Here is a 22,566-nt window from a genome sequence, read left to right as displayed (position 1 = left end):
AGAATATTATAAATTAAGTAGTTACAACAGCGAGTTAGACTTACTAAAACAATGCACAATTGAATTTAACCCTTTTTACAGTACATGTTTATCAGTTGAATATAATACTAAGCAAATTTTAATGAAAGAAATATCTACAGATGGTATTTGTATTTTTCTCGCTTACGAAATACTTGCCGCATCTTTAACGCTTATTTTATTTCAACGCTCGTAGACTTCCAGTTGACGTTGTGACACATACCGCATGAAAAAGACCAATGCCATCCAATTTCCAATATCATATAATGACTCGCACACCCAGGAAATCATTGACTGCGTTAGAAATCGTAGATATCCAAATATCCACACCAAATATATTTCCAAGAAGCAAAAACCTTACCATCAACAAAGCACAGAGAGCCACTTGACTAACCGCCAGCTCTTAAAGCAATTAACGTAAAATTATCTCCTTTGAATAAACACAACTATATATAGGTCGTTAATAATACCCGTAAATAAATAACAAAAAAACTAACAAAGTGGACCACCCACAGGGTCTACCCTTTAACCCTCTAAACTCGGCTGACTGCGCTAAAACAAGATTTAACCTTTAAAATTTCATTCGTAAAAATACCAGATTAGGCCTTCATAAATTCATTAATAAAAAAAGACTTTATTACCTATTATGCTTACGATGCCTGTCTTAATTTCAGTGAATCTAAGCAGCTATCGGTGGTTCTGTGGTAGAGCGCTCGACTGCCAAGCCGAATGGTCTGGGTTCGAAACCTGGGTGGCGCATTTGTTTTTAATCAATAGAGAAACGCTAAATTAGAATTTCTTCGATGCAATAATTTCAATTTCAATTCTATTTCAATTAAACCAAAATTTCCTACTCTATTAAATACGCTTCCGATAAAGCTGAAGGTCTAATTTTCAAAAAGGCGTAACAAGTGTCGGTGGTTCTGTGGTAGAACGTCCGCCTGTCAATCAGGAGGTCTCGGGTTCAAATCACGCCCGATGCGATCGCAAATTGATACTAAGACGAATACCGTGTACAACTGGTGGAAACCCTGCCATTGGACGTTGAGAGGTAGCATTACACTCAGCACTCGGTCCGTCCCAAAGTCATTAAGAAGAAGTTGGAGAGAAAACGCCCATATAAACACAACAGACTCAACATGCACAACCATCAGAACACAAACACAACAAATTCAACACTCACAACCTACGCATAAACATTACAAAAACGTAATACACCAAACCGTCACGACGGTGAGCGAAAAAACACCATCCAAACCAAACCGCAAATGCATCCGTTAACGCTCACCGTCACACGGTGGTTTTGCCAACCCTTTGAGAAACTGCGTACGCAGTGATTACACTTTGCACCGAAAATGCGAACGCGTTCGCAGTCCTGACAGACAGACAGACCCACAGACCCACCCACAGACCCACAGACAGACACGGTGGTTGTATAACCCCTCCTAGGGGACTTTGTCCCCTCGGAGAGGTAAAAAGCGAACGGTCGTTATAATACCCACTGTAGATATTTCTTTCATTAACTTTGCATTATATTCAACTGACAAACTTGTACTGTAAAAAGGGTTTAATTCAATTGTGCATTGTTATAGTACGTCTAACTCACTGTTGTAACTACTTAACTAATGATATTATGAATAAATAAAAATTGGTCGTTTCGTCTCAATTATTTTAATTATAATTAAAATTTTATACCGGGCGGGATAGAACTGGGATAACATTTTTAACAAATAACTCTAAATTGCGGAGATATATCTTTAAAGGTTATCTCGAGAAATTAATACCACTAGGGACAATTCTTCCGAGGAGAGGTATAATTTGGCTTGCCAACTTGTTTTTAACGTACATAGCGAAGATGTCTCCGGAACGAATCAGAACTAGGAAGCATTGAACGTACTTCATCTGGTAATGTGTTGACAACTGCTGCAAGGATTTGATTTGGTTTGGCCAAAGTCATTTCTGCTTTTCTTTTCATAACTTGTCTTGCTTCGGCGACGTTAACTTTTTGACACTGCTTTCATGGGTATGTTGTTTTACCTTCGTTGGGTTGTTGTAATTCCAATCGGGTTTCGTTATAGCGGGACAGTTATCAGACGGACGCAATGCCATGTTAGTTTGGTTTTTCCTACGTATTTTTCAGCAAAAATAAACCCGCCAACACATAGTACCAAGGTTTTTATAGTAAAATAAAATTGTACATTTTTACCTACAACGTAGACATTTTTTCCTTGGACAATATTTCCTAGATAACAAATATCTGGACATTTTTCATTTTTACATTTCCTCCTACAATCCAAAGTCATCGACTGTAAGAGCAGGTTTTTCTGTTGCTCAACGGTCACGTGACGTCGCAGCACGGAGTATGGCTAGCTGCAGACGCCGCGCCGCAACAGACGATATTTAACAAAATATACAACCAGCGTAAAAAGCGTTCAACAAGATCCTACGTCACGTTAGCAACGGTCTCAACGAAAATAGTTATTCAGATACTTCGTTGAGAGGTAACTGAACGCATTCCAAATCAGGCATTGAACACGTTCTTAGCCATCACTGTCAATTCAGCGCGTGAAGATTTAAATTGGCTCGCTCATTCTCTCGCGACTTTTAAAAGAATCAGATTTGAATTTCAGACGTTGCTATCAGAGTTTTCAAAACTTGTTTTATCATCATTTAGGCCTAAGAAGGTTTCTTGACCTATGGGCGACAAAGTATTCAACATGACCGACCGAACTAAATTTGAAAACGGGATTGAGAAAGACGATTCATTTTGGGCCCGGGAAGTGGTGACGGACAGCGACACCATATCGAAATACATGCATCTGGTGGTCCCCTTCAACGTCATCCAGAAAACTATGCGGTTCGAGTTGAATCCGCTGTTCAAAGAATCCCTCTTCGTTATGCCAGAAATAAACTCTGAGAAAATCGTAATGAAATATAAATCGCGTTTCTTTTACGATATAGATGACCTAAAACACTTTCTCGAACAGGCGGAAAAAAGGGTAAAAGAACACGCCGAAAGAAGCGCCGTTAATTTGGAGACGAAGAAGAGCTCCCCAAAGATGCGCAAAGCCAAAATGACCGAACGGAAGGCGGCTGAACTGAACGAAAGCGGGGCGCATCCAATCGTCCCCGAAAGCGAATCACCGGCTGTTTGCAAGACGAGGTCCGAAAGTGCCAAATCACTCAGCGATGACGCCTTCTCTACCAACGATTTGGGAAATGATGACGATCAACTAACGAGCAAACTTCGACGGACCGATCCGTTGTTGAGGAAACTGGATGGCCTGAAGACTTTGCTGCGGCAGTTTGAAGAACAATATCTGGAGAATATGAGGACCCAGCTGAAAAATCTCAACCAAATCGAATCCCTCATTCAACTACCAAATACTCCATAGCCACAATGTCAAAATTGTCTTTACGTTTTATGTACCACAACTTTGCAAATATATAAAAAATTCTTCCCGATATGATTAGAAATTGTGATTTTTATTCAAAATATAGTGTTTTTCAAGGGGCGAGGAACTCTAGCTTTGACCATGCTTTAAAATTTATCTCGGATTCTCGGCAGTGGCGTAGCGTGGGGGGGGGGGGGGCAAAGGGGGCCATGGCCCCGGGCGGCATAGATGTAGGGGGCGGCCTGGCAAATTGAAACCAACGTGGCCGGCCGATATTCTGGGTTAGAAAAGTGACATTGGCGGCAGCTGCTGGGAGGCGACTATTGCAGTGTTGTCACAGGCCCTTAAGGGGTCTGAGTGTTCAATAACTGGTGGTTTTACCGAGGAGTCGGGGTCCGGCTCTTGTAACCCATAAGGGCGGTGGCACACCGGGAGATGTTAGCTGTGATCAAATGGTCCGATCTCCGACCTCCGACTTCGGTCAGGTAAGGGCTGGAAACTAAGCTTCAGCTCAGGCTAATGGAGAGGGGCCAGGCATCCTGTCGCCTAGGCGGATTTGGTGGCCTGCTGTGGGGCGGCGGGTCTCCGTATGAGGCGCTGTGGCCCGGTTTCCCGGCTTTGTGGAGCCCATTGGGATCTACGGTGCCGATCGTGCCGGGTTACGCTGGACCGCAGTGTGCCCGTTGTCCCCCTTTAGTCCACCTTTTCTTAAGGGCTTTGGCACCTCACCTATGTAGTTAAGGTGCTGGCTTCCGATGCTAGAGCCCCCGCTCATGTAACCCACTGCTGTGTGCGAAGTGGCGAATTGGTCAACCCATTGTTGAACCTTCTGCTGGCAGAGCGGCTGGCGACCTTCAGTAGTATTGTACTACTACCCATGTTGGTTTTGTCACCTGTCCGGGCTGTGGACGCTGGCGTAGGGCATTATGATGCTAGGCCTCCGGTGGTGTGGTACTCTTGTTACCGGTACACTGGGCTATAAATTCTGATACTAAGCAGTGTTGTCACACCGTGCGCTGTGTTTATGAGATTTCTATGCCGTCAACAGAACAGTCTACGAGTCTAGCCGGGCAGCGCGCGGTGTGGCAACACTGCAACAACCGCCAACAGAAAACAGTCGACGAGTCTAACCGGCTCGAACGAAACGTCAGTTATTGTTATTGAGAAGCGCGGTGCAGTTACTATTTAAAATCTACAAATTAATATTGACCATTGCATTAAAGAGTTCGCGTTGCAAAAAACACGCAGAATAAAATTTTAATTTCTTAACGACTTGAATCATTTTGCAATCAACAGAGTATCACAGAATTTTTTACTACTTTTGGGGGGGGGGGGGGGCGGCAAATTTAGGGATGGCCCCGGGTGGAAGAAATGCACGCTACGCCACTGATTCTCGGGGCTTTCAAGTTAGGGGTTTGGGTGGTTAATATATATTTTAAAAGGTCTAGTACCCCTGAGACGATAAATCGGAAGCTATTCCTTCCTAGGGCTAGCTCCCCTTCTATCGTTCCCCACGACTTATCCGCACCCTGTATACGTTACATCGATGTAAATCGCCTTAGGTTACATAAACTACGCGTGAGAAGTGTGGAGGCCATCTCTACTTGGTGACCAAGATAACCTTAGGAAAGCGCACAATCGTTTTACCAAACTGACTCGCGGCCTGGAACACTTATACCCCGATGACCGCGACACCCCACTACAAATCGACTCCCCCAAACTCAGACATGTAGTGAATGATATCTTACAAATCTGGAGTATGTGGAAAGGCGTCTCATCAATCTACCCCAACTCCTTCTTTCGATTTGACTCCCTACATCGCACTCGAGGGGTACGTTCAGTAGCAGTCAACGAAAACAAAAACCCGATGGATTTGATATTTTCCACCGATGAGCTTTTTCGTCATAATGACGTCGTAAGTTGCTGAACGCTTTTATTCAGTCGTCGGTGTTTTTTTTAAAATGCCGTAGCTTTTATAGTAGTTTTACGTCAGTAATGACGTCAGTCATCGGAAAAACTGACTCTTCCAGCCGATGACTTCGGTGAGTAACCGATGACTATCGTGACGTCAAAACCGGAAACGCGAAAAAGCGTACAGTAGGAAACCGATGTCACCGATAAGTAATCGGTGAGTCCGATGAGCGCTGCTGAACGTACCCGAGGACACGAGGCCAAAATCTTTAAACGTAGGACAAAGACATCCAGCGCAAATGGCACTTTCCCCACGGCGAACAACCGATCTAAGGAATTCCCTACCAGTTAATGTTCTCTCTTGTACCACTCGCCATACTCTCCGTTGTTCTGTTCGAGAGGTTGTGCGACCTAAACTTGACCAGCTTGCCTAACTTTTTATCTTTACTCCCCCTTTTGGCATCCTTACCCTAAAAGCCCTGATTATAATAATGGCTGTTTTACTTTTTTTTCTACGACCTTTCTTTAAATCGCCATACCGCATTTATCTTTTTTTTATTTAGTTCTTCATTTTTTTATTTTTTTTAACCTGTAACTACGTCCATTATAATTCACTGTACGGCCGCACATAAGCTTATTCTAGCTTTGCGACCATTTTCTTGATAAATATTGGCCCTATTGCAGCCAATATTGCTATACAGGGTGAAATGGGCTGGTCCACTATGGTCTTCCGGGAATTTAGAAGTAAAATAAGATTTTTGGGTTGTTTGAAATTTATGAGCTCTGAAAGATTGGTCAAACAAACTTATGACTTTATTAGAGCAAACGGCATTAAGGTAGTTTGGACCAAAAGAGTTGCTTAACTTGAACATATGTTTGGAATTGGTACAGAAAGGGGAAAATCCGCCACCTATAAAGAATAGCTTAATTGAGTTAATAGCGAAATGTGCACCGCGGCCATTAGTATCTGGAGGAGTCAGGTTAGGAACAAAAAAGTCTAGGGATTTATAGGGCAAAATCGGAACCAAAACCAGAAAACTGTTATGGTAATAGCTATGGTTCGGGGCTCCTGTTTCAGGCTAGGACAGGATCTCTTTTAACGGGCAGTAGGTTCGCTGAATTAGGTATTAAATCTGAAAATTGTAAAAATGGTCCATCAAGCAGAGAAACCCTTGAACACATTATTTTTGACTGCCCTTTCATTGACTTGAACAACGATATCATTAATTGGCGTGCCCATCACAACAATGACCCTTTAGCTGAGGTTTTGGGCCTATCGGAGAAACCCTGGGACTCTGACATAGTTTCAAATATTTTAGTTAAGTGGCAAAAGCTTAGGTGGGAGCGTCAAAAGAATACTTAATTTTAATACTTAATTTTAATTCACAATCTGCAGTTCCTATGTACTGGGCATATTAATTAAGTATTTTAACAATTGTACTCGTGATATTATCTTCAACCCAATTTTACTTTTTAATGTTTAATTTTTAATTTTTGCCTTGTTTACGCTTATTTGTGTAATTTTTGTTTTATTCTTGCTGAGCTCCACTACGGATCCGCTCTGTTCCAAAAGAGTGTTTTTTTCATACGGCAATAAATAACCTATAACCTATATACAGGGTGTCCCCTAAAAAATGAACCAGGGCGAATATTTAAAAATCTGTTTTAGGTACGATTTTGAAATTTTCAAATCGTATACAAGATGTAGGGGGAAACCTACTGCGTAAATGTCGATAACCTTGAACCATGTCTTCAAGGTCATCTAAAATCTAACTCGAGAACCGTAAGGGTTAGAAAGTTGGTTCCACTTAGACACGTATTCCACGTGACTTTTTAAGTACAAATAGCTTTGACCTACTCGGATTTGACCAATAGGAAGCCGAGAAATGCTAGATGAAAAGCAATAAGGTCGTTAAGTTGATAACGTGTCGAAAGCGAGGTTCGGGAGCTGATAACTATAAAGATACTCGTGTTAGAGTACTGAAATTTGCTACACGTCCTCACCAGCATTGAGGGTCTTAAGTTTAAAAATTTCAATGACCTTGAACCATGTCTTCAAGATCATCCAAAAACTAACGCGAGAACCGTAAGTGTTAGAAAGTTGATTCCAATTATAAAAGTGTCCCACGTCACATTGTAGGTCTAATTAGTTTTGATTCGATCGAATTTGACCAATAGGAAGTCGAGGAACTGTTTTTCAAAACCACAAAGGTCGTTAAAATGAAAATTGAAAGAAAACGCTCATAACTCGAAACCAATTCGTGTTACATCGAAATTTGCTAGACAAACTCATTATGGTGGTCGTCATGACAACAACATTTAAAAATATTTTCAAATGTCATTTTATTTTACGCTTAGCCTAATATTCATTCGAAGTTTATTTTTGTAAGTACAAAGTTAGTTGTTTCTTTAGAAATAATAAAGTTATGTATACTATTCGAGAAAAGGGCGAAATGGTTCGGTTATTTTTTTAAAATGGGAGAAATGCGCGCTTAGCAGCGGCAATTTTTCTAACATTTACGGTTCTCGCTTTAATTTTGACCTTGAAGACATGGTTCAAGGTCATTGAAAATTTCAGTACTCTAACACGAGTATCTTTAGAGTTATCATCTCCCGAACCTCGCTTTCGACACGTTATCAACTTAATGACCTTCTTGTTTTTCATCTAGCATTTCTTGGCTTCCTATTGGTCAAATCCGAATAGGTCAAAGCTATTTGCACTTAAAAAGTCACGTGGAACACGTGTCTAATTGGAACCAACTTTCTAACCCTTACGGTTCGCGAGTTAGTTTTTGGATGACCTTGAAGACATGGTTCAAGGTCATCGACATTTTCGCAGTAGGTTTCCCCCTATATCTTGTATACGACTTGAAAATTTCCAATTCGTACCTAAAACATATTTTGAGATATTCGCCCTGGTTCATTTTTTAGTGGACACCCTGTATAAATATTTGTGGCAACTGAATTTCTCAAAGCTTTTGAATTTGCACTTCGTTTAAATTTAGGTTTACTTTAAAGTACTTAAAGTGCGAAGTTACAGATATTAAAATAATTATCTCAACGTACTTCAGTAATAAAGTATGCCTCGTTATTGCCGTGAACAGTTTAGTAAGTCAGTTATTTCAGATGTTCTATCCTGACAGTCAACCAGATCATCCGTGCTATTCGTGACTTTGAAGATGATGGCCACGTGAATCCCAGATTCCGCGGATGGGGACATCAAAACATTAATTACAGAACTTCGTGTCATGTTTTTGCCAAGCCTTAATATGTCAAAAAAGCTACCTGGTTAAAAGGGAACGCCATGCTGGGGAACGCTTGTTGCAGCCGTAAAAGTGAATAATTTCTATTATTTTAACAGTCCTGGCTCTCAGAAATATTACTTCTTGGCGTTTTTTTAGAGGATGATTTATTGCAGCGTCAATAGCGTCAAAGTCAAGTCACGCCCTCGCGCGCTTTTTTCAAACCGATTATTTTAGAAGTTAGGCTTAGCGTTACTCTAAAAAAATTCTTCGTTTGGCGAAACGTATCGGGAGATAAAATGGCAGAAGCTTCGGAAGAAATGGTCAATAAGGTGTCCGAAACTTTGCGAGCTTTCGAAGATTTAACCTCGTCCACGTTGGATCACTTTCTAAACATGTACAAGTTCATAGAAGCCCGAGTCGAGTCGGAAATATACGCGGCCGTACGCCGGAAGATAGTGGAATGCGCCCAGAGGGTGCTGGACTGGAAACACCTCGCCATTAAAAGGGCGAAAGGTGATCTGGATGGAGGCGTCGTCGAAGAGCTGGAGGACAAACTCAACTTGACCAAGGAGGCCATCGAGTCGTTGAAAGTCGAATGCCGACATCAGGCGTTCTTAGCTATCTACGACGAAATCACGACCAACTTGTTAACGGGTAATTTCTTTTTCTCACAGTGGCCAAAAGGTCTATCGCTGTAACGTTTAATTTGTTGACAGCCGTTCGAAGACTTACAAATCTTCGCCATCTGAAGGAGGAGAATCCGAACGAAAAACTGTATTCAGTGGCTTACGGGTTTTATGATCAAGCGACCAAGGATTTGGACGAGCACAGGGCGGCGTTTTCGAAGGGTCAATGGCCCGAACAGGAAGCGGCCCGGCATCTGTTCGAGAACGGCCAAAGTTTCGCCAGGACGGACCGGGCCTTCATTCGGATGTGCGAAGCCAAAGCGGGAAAAGTCGGGGTGCTCGAAGAACTGGATTTCGAACACATTCGCGAATTCGACAAGTATCTGAATACGCATCCGTTCCCCGATTACGAACCTCCGAGTGGCGGCTACGAGCGACATCTAGTGGAAGCGACCAAGGAAGAGATGGTCGCCGAATACGCGGACGCCTTAGCGTCTCTGGCCACTTTGAAACGAGAGCTCATTACTCAGTGCTATTTCGAGGGAGCCCACCTTTTCAAACAGCCCTACCAACGCTTTTTCGAAGATTACAAAAGGGGCATCGAGGAGGCCTTGAAAGGTACGACGTACTTAGACCCGTCGGAGGGTGTGGTCACTTACGCTTAGTCGTTTTCAGATGTGGATGCGAAAAAGGACGCTTTCACGAAGAAGATTCGTGACCTCTGGGATTGCAACGCCGCGGATTTCCTCGACAACGAGCGACTAGACCTGAGGCGAGGGTTGAGAGACGCTGAGGATAGCTGTCGACGGGCGGTCAGGGAGTCGGTGGCTGGGAGCTTAGTGGCCTTCTACGCGTATATTCTGAGTGAGATGCAAACTTTGTTCGGAAAATGTTTGGACCGGATCAAGAGCGGCTTGCCCGAAGGCGACCAAGCGGCCGAAACGGCCAGAAAGGCCGAGAGGTACATTGAACTGCGCCACAATTGTTTGGAGAAGATTATGTCTCAAACATTCTCGGGTGACCTGACTATCATTACCGACATCGCCGACATCAAACACTATTTCAAAAGCCTTACCAAATTCCTAAGCGACGTTTCGGCTTGAAATCTATTTTGAAGAAACATTTTTTCAAATAAAATTCTTTTATCAAAGTGATTTTTATGCTTATTTTTTAAAGTTGTCTTAAAAATAAAGTAAAGTGTAATAGCACATACGCAAAGTTGAATGGCGTAGTCCCACAATAATATGTAATATATTTATTTAGAGAGAAGTGTAGATCTCGATTTTCCACTATTGTCACACCCAATCGCGATTTCATCATTTCAATCACAGTTTAATCATTTAAATAACGACTTAATCATTTAAATAACGACTTAATCATTTAAATAACGACTTAATCATTTAAATAACGACTTAATCATTTAAATAACGACTTAATCATTTCAATCGCGATTCAATCATTTCAATCGCGATTTAATCATTTCAATCACGATTTAAACATTTCAATCACGATTTAATAATTTTAATCACGATTTAATCATTTCAATCAAGACTTAATAATTCCAATCTCGATTTAATAATTTCAATCACGATTTAATAATTTCAATCACGATTTAATCATTTCAATCACGATTTAATCATTTAAATCACGATTTAATCATTTCAATCACGATTTAATCATTTCAATCACGATTTAAATATTTCAATCACGATTTAATAATTTTAATCACGATTTAATCATTTCAATCACGACTTAATAATTTCAATCACGATTTAATAATTTCAATCACGATTTAAACATTTCAATCACGAATTAATCATTTCAATCACGAATTAATCATTTCAATCACGATTTAATCATTTCAATCAGGATTTAATTATTTCAATCACGATTTAATCATTTCAATCACGATTTAATCATTTCAATCACGATTTAAACATTTCAATCACGATTTAATAATTTTAATCACGATTTAATCATTTCAATCACGACTTAATAATTTCAATCACGATTTAATAATTTCAATCACGATTTAATAATTTCAATCACGATTTAATCATTTCAATCACGATTTAATCATTTCAATCACGATTTAATTATTTCAATCACGATTTAATCATTTCAATCACGATTTAATCATTTCAATCACGATTTAAACATTTCAATCACGATTTAATCATTTCAATCCCGATTTAATCATTTCAATCACGATTTAATCATTTCAATCACGATTTAATAATTTCAATCACGATTTAATCATTTCAATCATGATTTAATCATTTCAATCGCGATTTAATCATTTCAACCACGATTTAAACATTTCAATCACGATTTAATAATTTCAATCGTGATTTAATCATTTCAATCACGATTTAATCATTTCAATCACGATTTAATCATTTAAATCACGATTTATTCATTTCAATCCCGACTTAATAATTTCAATCACGATTTAATAATTTCAATAACGATTTAATCATTTCAATCACGATTTAATCATTTCAATAACGATTTAATCATTTCAATAACGATTTAATCATTTCAGTCACGATTTAATCATTTCAATCACGATTTAATCATTTCAATCGCGATTTAAACATTTCAATCACGATTTAATCATTTCAATCACGATTTAATCATTTCAATCACGGTTTAATCATTTAAATCACGATTTAATCATTTCAATCACGATTTAATCATTTCAATCACGATTTAAGCATTTCAATCGCGATTTAATCATTTCAATCACGATTTAATCATTTCAATCGCGACTTAATAATTTCACTCGCGATTTAATCATTTCAATCACGATTTAAACATTTCAATCACGATTTAATCATTTCAATCACGACTTAATAATTTCAATCACGATTTAATAATTTCAATAACGATTTAATCATTTCAATCACGATTTAATCATTTCAATCACGATTTAATAATTTCAATCGTGATTTAATCATTTCAATCACGATTTAATCATTTAAATCACGATTTAATCATTTCAATCGCGATTTAATCATTTCAATCACGATTTAATCATTTCAATAACGATTTAATAATTTCAATCACGATTTAATCATTTCAATCACGATTTAATCATTTCAATCATGACTTAATAATTTCAATCACGATCGATTTAATCATTTCAATCACTATCGATTTAATCATTTCAATCACGATCGATTTAATCATTTCAATCACGATTTAATAATTTTAATCACGATTTAATCATTTCAATCACGACTTAATAATTTCAATCGCGATTTAATCATTTCAATCACGATTTAATCATTTCAATAACGATTTAATAATTTCAATCACGATTTAATCATTTAAATCACGATTTAATCATTTCAATCACGATTTAATCATTTCAATCAGGATTTAATCATTTCAATAACGATTTAATAATTTCAATCACGATTTAATCATTTCAATAACGATTTAATCATTTCAATCACGACTTAATAATTTCAATCACGATCGATTTAATCATTTCAATCACTATCGATTTAATCATTTCAATCACGATCGATTTAATCATTTCAATCACGATCTATTTAATCATTTCAATTGGGATTTAAGCATTTCAATCACGATTTAATCATTTCAATCGGGATTTAAGCATTTCAATCATGTTCATATAAGTATTCCGACTTCAAAGACTCAAAGTGATTGAATTTTAAGTGTAGGCTAGTCGACATTCACTCCGATTCCATCTATGATGTAATTGATATCACCACATGTAACATAATCCATAATCACTCAGTCAAAATTTCAAGAATTCTTCCCTTGATAGTGAGAATTCTCACTTCTCAAAATTTTGACGGTCCTTCTCACAGGAAGTGACGTAATCTTTTCTCACGAGTTCTCTTGAGAAAAACGAGAATGCCTCCGAGCGTCAACCATTATTTTTCCTATTCAACATGGCAACCATGGCTAAAGCTACGAAGTGCTATTACCCTATTAGAAAGGCTAAGCCTTGGGGTTGTCTAATTCACTAAACTGTGAACTTCAGTACCTTATCTACTTCAATATCGTGAACTAATAACTTACACCGACTTAAGGCGTGACCAATAATAACCTTATTTCCGACACTGACACTCTCGTCTAGCTCCGACTTGATCTCGAAACCGAACCTAATACTTCATTATCGTCTTTGGAAGTATAGGGGGCTCTGTGCAGATCTTAACCTTGAAAATCAGATCGGTGTCCCCTGGCTACGCCTCCTGGTTTGGGTGGGCCCCCTTTGACTCCTAGCAGTCCATATAGTGGGGTGGCGGAGTGGTTAGCACTTTCACCTCGCAGCAAGAGGAGCCGGATTCAATCCCAGCTTGACGGTAATAGTTAGTGTATTGAGCTGTTGGCTCGATCTCGTGGCATGCAGGGCTTGCCACCACCCTCCTACGCATTGTAACCCGGACACCTGAATTAATGGCTTCAAAAGTCGCTTGATGATTTAGGCCTAAGGTGGTGCCTTGGGTATTAGCCTAGCTGATTATTATTATGATTATTATTATTATATTTAGACCCAATCCCTGAGTCCGCCACTGGTTACTTATGATACACTTGGAAAGCCCGAGGAACGCTATGGAGGCCCTGATAATTCTTGAGAGCCCTTTATCTATTAAAGCGATCTTTCTCTTTTTTTAGTGCTAAATCGTTTAAGATTTTGTATAGTGCTTATGTCCGTCCTCATCTCGACTATTGCTCGAGCATTTGGTCTCCTCACCTTGTTAAAGACGTTGATAGATTGGAACGGGTGCGGAGGAAAGCCACGAAGCTTGTCCCGGGTTTGCGTACCCTCCCTTATCCTAACCACCTTAAGCGCCTGGGCCTTTTGTCCCTTTCTGATCGCCGCCTTCGAACTGACCTCATTGAAATTTTTAAGATTGTCCATGGCTTCTATGACTTGACGGCCGACCAGATCTTTACAATTAAGTGGTCTGGTCGAAAAGCACCAACCCTGTACAAAATCAGGTGCAGCTGTTTATCCAGACGGGTCTTTTTCACTCAACGTATTATTAACCACTGGAATGAGCTCCCCTCTGCCCTCAAAACTAAATCCTCGGTTGGTTCTTTTAAATCACGTTTGGACAAGTTTCGGGGCTGGACCTTCTAGTCATTCCCCATTTCTCCCTTGTAAATATCTGAATTAGTTTTATATTATTGTATAGTGTGTTGTACTATTTACCGCTCAATCTCTTTAGCTTCCCCGATTCACCTGTTGTTGTCTGTACATAATAATTTATACTGTTCCGCTTAGTTTTCTTCCAAATATAAGTATGAAGCCCAATTAGTTAACGATATCCCAAGCAACCCTAAAGCCCTCTATGCCCATATTTCCCGCTCTACCAAACCCAAAAGGCCACTCGTCGTTGTTGAGAATTCGGATGGCGAGGTCATCCGGGATCCAGATGAAATAGTATCAGCTCTAAACAATTTTTTTCAATCAGTTTTCTCGATTGAGTCTCACACAGAAGCAGTGCTGTTTTGAGACTTTTTTTCGTCTATTGAACGCAATCCGACTTCCTACGAGATTTCTTGCTCCACCGACTTTGGTCTTTCTTATGCGACGGGGAAACGTTATCTCAATCGGTTGTCCATTTCTAAATCCCCGGGGCCGGATGATCTCCATCCACATCTTCTCAAAGAGGGTGCTGCCATTCTTGCCTCCCCATTATTGTTTATTTTTACCCACTCTATTGAGTCCCGCCGTTTGCCGTCTATTTGGAAACAGGCAAATATCACTGCCATCAAAAAGTCCCCCAATTCCTGTTCAGTTGACAACTTCCGTGGCATTAGTTTGACTTGCCTCCCCAGTAAGGAGCTTTAAACGCACGTTCGTGACGCTCTTGTATCCTTCCTCATGAAAAGTTATTTCTTTTCTTCCTCCTCAGACGTTCCTGCTTCACAAACCTGCTGTCTACAATGGAGGAGGTCACGCGCTGTCTTGACAATGGAACCTCTGTTGACCTTATATACATCGATCTGCGAAAAGCGTTTGACACTGTCCCCCACTCCCTACTCATTCGTAAACTGGAGCTCTTAGAGGCTTCACCCATTATTGTTAACTGGATTGCGGATTTCCTGAGCAATAGGTCTCAGCGTGTTGTGCCAATGGTGTAGCCTCATCCTGGTGCGAGGCTACTAGTGGTGTCCCCCAGGGGTCGGTGTTAGGACCCACACTTTTTGTCATCTTTATTAATGATCTCCCACTCGTGATCAAGGAGTCGTTTTGGAAACTTTTCGCTGATGACAGCAAGGTTGGACGTGGTGTTTCCTCAACGGCCGACGCCTTGCTCCTTCAATCAGATGTAAATGCTCTCGACCTTTGGGTCTGCTCTAACGGTATGAGCTTTAATTCGGCCAAATCGTCAGTCCTGCACTGCGGGAGTAGTAATCCCCAATTCCAATATCGTCTTGGTGGCCGAATTATTAGCCCAAGCATATCATTCGTGATTTAGGGGTAATGCTCTCGGGCCGCATGTTGGGGGACACTCACTGCAGAGCTGCTTCTGCCCGGGGAATGAGAGCCCTGTACCTATTAAAGCGCTCCTATTCTTTTTTCAGTGCCAAATCTTTTAAGATATTATATAGTACCTACGTCCGTCCCCATCTTGATTACTGCTCAAGTATTTGGTCCCCTCACCTAGTTAAAGATGTTGAGAGACTCGAGCGGGTACAGCGGAAAGCTACAAAACTTGTCTCGGGTTTACGTACCCTCCCCTACACTGATCGCCTTAAACGCCTGGGATTCTTGTCCCTTTCTGACCGTCGACTTCGCACTGACTTAATCGAGACCTTTAAAATAGTTCATGGCCTATACGATGTGGAAGCCGACCAATTTTTTACGATTAAGTTGACTGGCCGTAAAGCTCCAACTCTGTTCAAAAGCAGATGCAAAAGTCTAACCAAAAGGGTATTTTTCACGCAACGTGTGATTAATGACTGGAACGAGCTTCCCTCAATTGTAAAAGCTAAATCCTCGGTCTGTGCCTTTAAATCCCGTCTGGACAAGTTTCGTGGCTGGACTTTTTAGTCTATCCCGCCCTTTTTATAATACTTCGACTGTATATATTTTTTGGTTACCTCCATCCACTCTTTGTAAATACCCTTGAGTGTCACTTTTCAATTCATTAACTTTCCATAGTGTGTGTGTAAATTCTCCCTTAAGTCTCCCTATTTGTATTTTTGTTTGTATTTCTACTTTCCCTATAGACTACCTGTTGTACGTTACTAAGTGCGTACTCAGGAGCACAATAAGTGTATCCCACTTTCTCAATCCTGAAATAAAGTATATATTATTATCCGTATTATTTCCCGTCTCATCAACCCCTTGCCCCCTTTTGTTTATTTTCTTATCTATATCTCTGTCTTGTGTTGGTAATCTTGTTTTGTATTATTTTGTTTTATGTTAATATTGTTTTTGAATGCTAGGTGTACGTAATATAAGTGCGTACTCAATAAAGTATTATTATTCATAAAAGCGAGTTCACTTTACCGGTACCTACGTTATTATAAAACCCGATCATGGTAAATTAATTTCTTCAATTAATTTCTGACATCTTAGTTCAACAGTTACGTGATCGAGTTTGGTAGATAATTCAAAGAGACAGTATGAATAAAGAAAGAAAACATCATTTTACAGCGACCAGGAGCATGCTGCCACGGGTGACCTTATCACTCTCACCCGTTTTAAAAGTTTTACATACAAGCTAGATATACTCAATTAATGAGTATTATAATTGAAAATATTTCGCTGCAAAAATTTGTATCCAGAAGCTCTACTTCTAGCAACTTTTTACATTCAGTCCCATCGGAAAAGTCTAGCTCGAAATTAGCGGTAAACTGGTAGAGAACAAGACCAAAGCATTCGCTTCATAGCTAGATGTTTGTCCAAACTTTAAATGGGTGTTGGTTGAATGACTCACCGTGACGTCATTGAAATCATGTGAATTTCTTGCGTAAATCATTGCAATATTTATCAACGAATCACGATTCGCTTCTCAAACGTCACAAGTAATATTTTTTTACTATGAACTCATTTCATTAGACTGTACAGTATATATCCGTGAGGTGTGAAACACAAAGAGAGAAGTTCGATATTTTTGGTACGGAACTGAAGAATTAAACCTTGTCTCTAATTAATTTCGTAATTTGAAGTTAAGAGATAGTATTAGTTATTGATTAGTAAGTACTGTCTTTGGTTTTTTTATTTAAATCGTGTATATTAAAGTAGTTTTACTTAAGCCTCTGAATTAAGGTTACAGTAAAACTAAGGCGCCTGGGGCCCTGGGGGCCGATTCGTTTTTACAGCTGCTAAAGATAAAAAGTTACCTTTTTGTAATAAAAACTTTAATCCATTCTAGATTTCTCATTTGAAATTGAGATCATGTCGCTGTATCCTTCACTAGAAGATATGAAGGTGGATCAGATGGCCAGAGTAAGAAATAAAATAAAATTTACTTAAGCAAAAATCTTATTCCCTTATTACATTTAGGCCCAAATGGCTTCTGCCAATCCACCAAGTTATGGAGTTCCTGTTGCTCAAGAAGCACTTCCCTATCCGGTCCGCCCGAACGCACCATCTAATTTAGCAAATGTTGAGAAAATTGCTTCACTCTATCCTTCATTAGATGAGTATATGGGTCTATCTTTACAATCACCCGAAGCTCTTGAATTTACCGGACAATCAAATTCAGTGGCTATTCCTCAACCAGTAAGATTTAAAAAAAAATTATTTTTCTACCATACCGCAAGACAGTTATCTGATGTATTAACTTTCATTGTAGACTTCAATTGCAATTCCTACAAATTCTCCTCATAATATGATGGTTGCGCCTCTATCTGGACACTCGGCTGGATTAAAACGAGCCGCTGTCACTCATGGAATTCGCGAAGTACTTTTGTGCAAGGATGCGAAAGGCAAAGTTGGCATGAGGATGCAACCTATTAATAAGGTAATTTACCAATTTTCATTAAGTTTATATTGTGTTAATTGAAGTATTTTTCATATTTTAGGGTATTTTTGTAACTTTGGTTCAAGCAAACAGTCCCGCTGCCTTAGCAGGTCTAAGATTTGGTGACCAAATCCTTACTATTAATGATGTTGTGGTTGCGGGATTTACTATGGAGAAAGTTCACGATTTAATTAAGAAATCTGATCCCAAGAATATTGTAATTGCTGTTAGAGATCGGTATGCACTTTCCGCATATTTCACTTTGTGTCTTTTACTAACCCTATTTGCTCCCTTTTTTAGTCCATTTGAACGAACAATCACGATGCATAAAGACAGTGCTGACCACATTGGTTTTGCTTTTAAAAATGGCAAAATATTTTCATTAGTCAAAGATTCCTCCGCAGCCCGCAATGGCTTACTCATCGATCACTATCTTTTGGAGGTATGTGTAATCATTATCAGAATATATAAAAATAACAAAACAATAACCCTTTGTTATTGAAATTATCAGGTAAATGGTCAAAATGTTGTTGGCTTAAAAGACAAACAAGTTCACGAAATCATTGATCAAGGTGGCAAAGTTATCACAGTTACCGTAATGCCAGCCTTTGTGTTCGAACATATGATGAAACAGTGAGTTGTTAACTTAATTTCATTTTATGTTGTGATCCCAATAATAATAATAATCAGCTAGCTAGGCAAATACCCAAGTGAGCCCAGCTACTTGAAATGCTGTTAATTCCGGTTGTAGGATTAGAATGCGTAGAAGGGTAGCGGCAAGCCCTTCATACTACGCTCACTATTATGGTTAACAATTTTATTTTATGGAAATGGGGAAAGGGCTCGGGGTACAAAGCCTATAACCAGTTGCAAACTCAAAGCTGAAGTTTTCACCCAGTTCCACAAGCGGGAATGGAACCAAGCTCCTCTTGCTGCCCTCTTATAGTGTATATGGTAAAATCATCGTAAAAGAGGGTTCAGTGCACTGTCATACCATTTTATTCTAATTTTTCATGAAAAAAATTTGCAAGAGCATATTCGAATATAGAAATAAACTACTGCCTGACTGATACTTCATGAAGTATCAGTCACGCAGTAGTTTATTTCTATAGCTATCTTTAACCATGGTGGAAAATTATTTGTACGATCATATTCAAATATGTTTCTTTTGATTTTACGTGATACATATTTTTTATCACGAATCCAATATCATTGTTTTTAATTTGTTTACACTCTTAACCCCCTGTCTAAAAAAAGGTATGCTCTAGTCTGGTGTATGTGACGCGGCCAATCAAATAAATATTACAATTAGTGAGTTAATTGAGAATTGTCTTATTTTTAAATGTTTTTCTGAAAATATCTTTCTAATACCGATATTGGCTGATAACGATATTAGAAAAATTGGCCGATATATATCGGTGCATCCCTTGATCTGGTATCACCTTAATGTAAATAACATTATGCTCCCTGCATTTTCGTACTCCTAACCAACCTTATTAGAGGTTGCATTTTGTTTAATACTTGAAATGGCTTGCGTCATGTTATTTGTTATAGTTCAAATAATATTAAATGCAAAGGTCTGTCAAAAGTAATCATTATCATTAACGGTGGCGCTAGCCTCATCTTTTGACCCCTAGGCTACATGGCCTGTTAATTAATCTGTAACTAGAATTTTAATATTTCCCCCATTATAAGTTTGTGTATGTAGGGATAAGGTACAATAGGAATTGTTACGCCATTTGATTAATTTTAATTATGATTGTGTGCTATCAGCACAAGATAAGACTGAGAAATTTTTGGTAGATAAAAATTGAAGTGGAAGTTCAGACTTCACTTCTATCTTGTATTTTTGACATAGTCTTAACTCATGTTATACTTATTCTGGTAGAAATATAAGCATTGAAACTCTGCCAGCTGGTATAATGGTAAGGTTCGCGTATTTTGGCTATATTAGTGGGCTTGCTGATTATTATTCATAATCATTATTACAAGGTTGCCACAATATTTGCAGATTGAAATTTTGTGACCAGTTACAGATTTTTCCCTATAATATTTAAGGCCAAATTTAGACAATTTCCAACTTTATTTTACTTGTATCAGAAGTTAATGAATTTACTCCCAACTTATATTTTAGTATAAAGGCGACTCTTCAGATTATGTTTTAACTAAAAAGCCTTTTATTGCAACTTAAGAATTACAACTTTTAAAATTGACCATAACATTTAAGAAAAAAAAACAAGATAAATAAATGAAGTAAAACCCATGAAGAGAAACAATAAAAATTGAATTAAAATATTTCTATTAGTAGGGTTAAGATGTTTCGAGCCAGTGCTCGTCATTCAGTCTAAATTCGAATAGTAAAACATATAGGTCTATTTCTAAGATATTTTTTTTACAAAAGTGGAATATCAACTTAACTTGATTACTAAAAGGGGATGTAAAAATTCTCTTTGCTAAAATAATTATGGTATTAATTTTTATTTAAATGAACATTGGTAATATTTTTGCTTTTAATATCCCTTTGATGATTTTTTACTCATCATTTAATTTTCTTTACTTTCTATTACAACTTAAAATGAAACCTTGGCATGTAGTTTTATCTTAGCGATAAATAAATAAAATATTTTTGTTTCAATTCACGGGTTTATCTTTGCTTCTTTACCTTTTAATTATAATAATGTCATAATACTAACTCTATATGGACCTTTTTGGGAAAACATAATAACAATTTATCGCAGAACTATAGCAAAATTATCTTCATAAAATGTTAAAGATAAATTAAAATTCCATGACTTTCTAGGCCCATTTTCAAATTCCCTGATTTATCTTATCTATTGCAACTCTTATTTTAATTGTTTCAATAGATATATTGATGTGAAAATTAAAACTAATGGCTATATATTTATTTCAGTATGTCCGCATCCTTGGCCAAAAAATTGATGGACCATTCGATTCCCGATTTGTAATTAATATAATGTCTAGAAATTTTTCTTTTTTGGATTTGTGGAAGTGAATTGGAGCAATGCAACATGTTCAATATCAAAAAATAAATTTTAAGGTGATCACAATTGATCAGTATTTAATGGCAAAGCAGGGTTTTGTTTTGGCCAGATTTTAAATTTAGTATATATGTTACGATTGTCTTTTATATATAAATACGCCATATGTAGGCTTTAATATCGTACATTGCCCTATAATCTGAGTTATGTACTCCCTTCTCAGTTTACTGAATTTGATTGTCTAGTCCTCACTGACCCATAAGTTTGGAGAGTAATATTTCTTTTATTTTTGTTAATATTTTTTTAATTTCTTTAAAATTACATGTTTAGTGACTTACATTCAATATTTATGTGTACATTTTATTTTTCGCAACGAGTTAAAGCTCTTGGTAATTCCTATTGATAAAATGAACAAGAACAAAAATCATTAAAAATGTGATTTAAAACGCTATATTATATTTCTCTCAAAATTAGCTATGCGAACACTATCACAAATTGCAATCTGATCTTCGATATTACTATCACAAAATTGATAAATATGAAAAAAAGAGCTTTAACTTAATAAATAATTTTACTGTTAATAGTTAATATCAAATTATTATGTTTATAAATGAAGCTATTTGAGCAAATTTCGGACCAATAAAATTGTTTCTTTTTAAACCCTGTGTCTTGTGTATTTTGGATGGTATTACGCGTGTACCAAGTGATTTTTCCTGTTGAAGTGGTATGCAAGGTATTCATAAAGTTAAAGCAAACTATTTGTTTTCTTTATTTAACATAACAGTTAAAAGCTGTTCAAAAACATTAAAACCATTATGTGGACTTTCATTTATAAAAATCAATTAACAGTATTTTAAATGAGTGCATACTGATTAAGAAAGATCAAACTGATTGTCTACTTAGAGCTAAAAATAAAAAAAAATCGCTACATATTGTTGTCCGGTGCTTGTTGCTGAAGCCGCGTAGAAATACGTGACAACTAAGTTCCATGCATGAAAAGAATCTAAAATGACCCTACTTTAAAAGTAGGGTCATTTTAGTAGTACTTTTCGACCCTTCCTGCGCCACTTGAACGTTAGAGCCCCTTTAAAGCAACTGTCGCCGCTATTATTGCCACCTGTATTATGAAAAGGCCCTTGTTATTAGAGATGGCCATGAATCTATCCCAATATTCGAAAAAAAAAAAAAAACACTGGAGCGTGGTGCCATCTAGTTATGGTAAAAAAAGCTAAAATTTACAATAGCTAAATGATACCGTCGTCAGTAAGTCATTGTAGAGTATTATATTTAGACCTCTTATACTCTCTTTAGTGAACTTTAACCTAAATTATATATCCCATATAAAATATATTGTTTAAAATTACTGTAATTTATGTTATTGATCAATTTACAAACGAGCCAATCAACGC

The 22,566-nt window shown here is 37.9% G+C and overlaps 3 protein-coding genes across 4 annotated transcripts; all 3 read left to right on the top strand.

Moving 5' to 3' along the window:
* The first annotated feature begins 2,601 nt into the window (after positions 1 to 2,601).
* Positions 2,602 to 3,495, top strand: LOC149935140 (uncharacterized). The gene is made up of 2 exons (XM_090153067.1): positions 2,602 to 2,942; positions 3,006 to 3,495. The coding sequence occupies exons 1-2, from the start codon at positions 2,715 to 2,717 to the stop codon at positions 3,411 to 3,413; spliced, it is 636 nt and encodes a 211-aa protein (XP_090009193.1). The 5' UTR covers positions 2,602 to 2,714; the 3' UTR covers positions 3,414 to 3,495.
* A 5,237-nt stretch (positions 3,496 to 8,732) lies between these two features.
* Positions 8,733 to 10,349, top strand: LOC149935139 (uncharacterized). The gene is made up of 3 exons (XM_090181397.1): positions 8,733 to 9,223; positions 9,286 to 9,813; positions 9,871 to 10,349. The coding sequence occupies exons 1-3, from the start codon at positions 8,866 to 8,868 to the stop codon at positions 10,296 to 10,298; spliced, it is 1,314 nt and encodes a 437-aa protein (XP_090037523.1). The 5' UTR covers positions 8,733 to 8,865; the 3' UTR covers positions 10,299 to 10,349.
* A 6,867-nt stretch (positions 10,350 to 17,216) lies between these two features.
* Positions 17,217 to 21,801, top strand: LOC149935138 (syntenin-1-like). 2 transcript variants are annotated; one of them, XM_090153986.1, is made up of 8 exons: positions 17,217 to 17,388; positions 17,568 to 17,641; positions 17,699 to 17,917; positions 17,991 to 18,158; positions 18,220 to 18,395; positions 18,459 to 18,600; positions 18,670 to 18,791; positions 21,070 to 21,801. In XM_090153986.1, exons 2-8 carry the CDS (start codon positions 17,591 to 17,593, stop codon positions 21,122 to 21,124), a joined length of 933 nt encoding a protein of 310 aa, XP_090010112.1. In that variant the 5' UTR covers positions 17,217 to 17,388; positions 17,568 to 17,590; the 3' UTR covers positions 21,125 to 21,801. The 2 variants fall into 2 exon arrangements, with proteins under 2 accessions (XP_090010112.1, XP_090010113.1); XM_090153987.1 differs by having other exon boundaries at positions 17,225 to 17,309.
* Positions 21,802 to 22,566: the final 765 nt, after the last annotated feature.

The sequence above is a fragment of the Leiobunum rupestre genome, chromosome 7 (genome assembly GCF_980474605.1).
Source record: "Leiobunum rupestre chromosome 7, qqLeiRupe1.1.hap1, whole genome shotgun sequence".
NCBI classification, from domain to species: domain Eukaryota; kingdom Metazoa; phylum Arthropoda; class Arachnida; order Opiliones; family Sclerosomatidae; genus Leiobunum; species Leiobunum rupestre.
The sequence above is the reverse complement of the archived record's forward strand: the minus strand, read 5'-3'. Positions and strand labels throughout refer to the sequence as shown.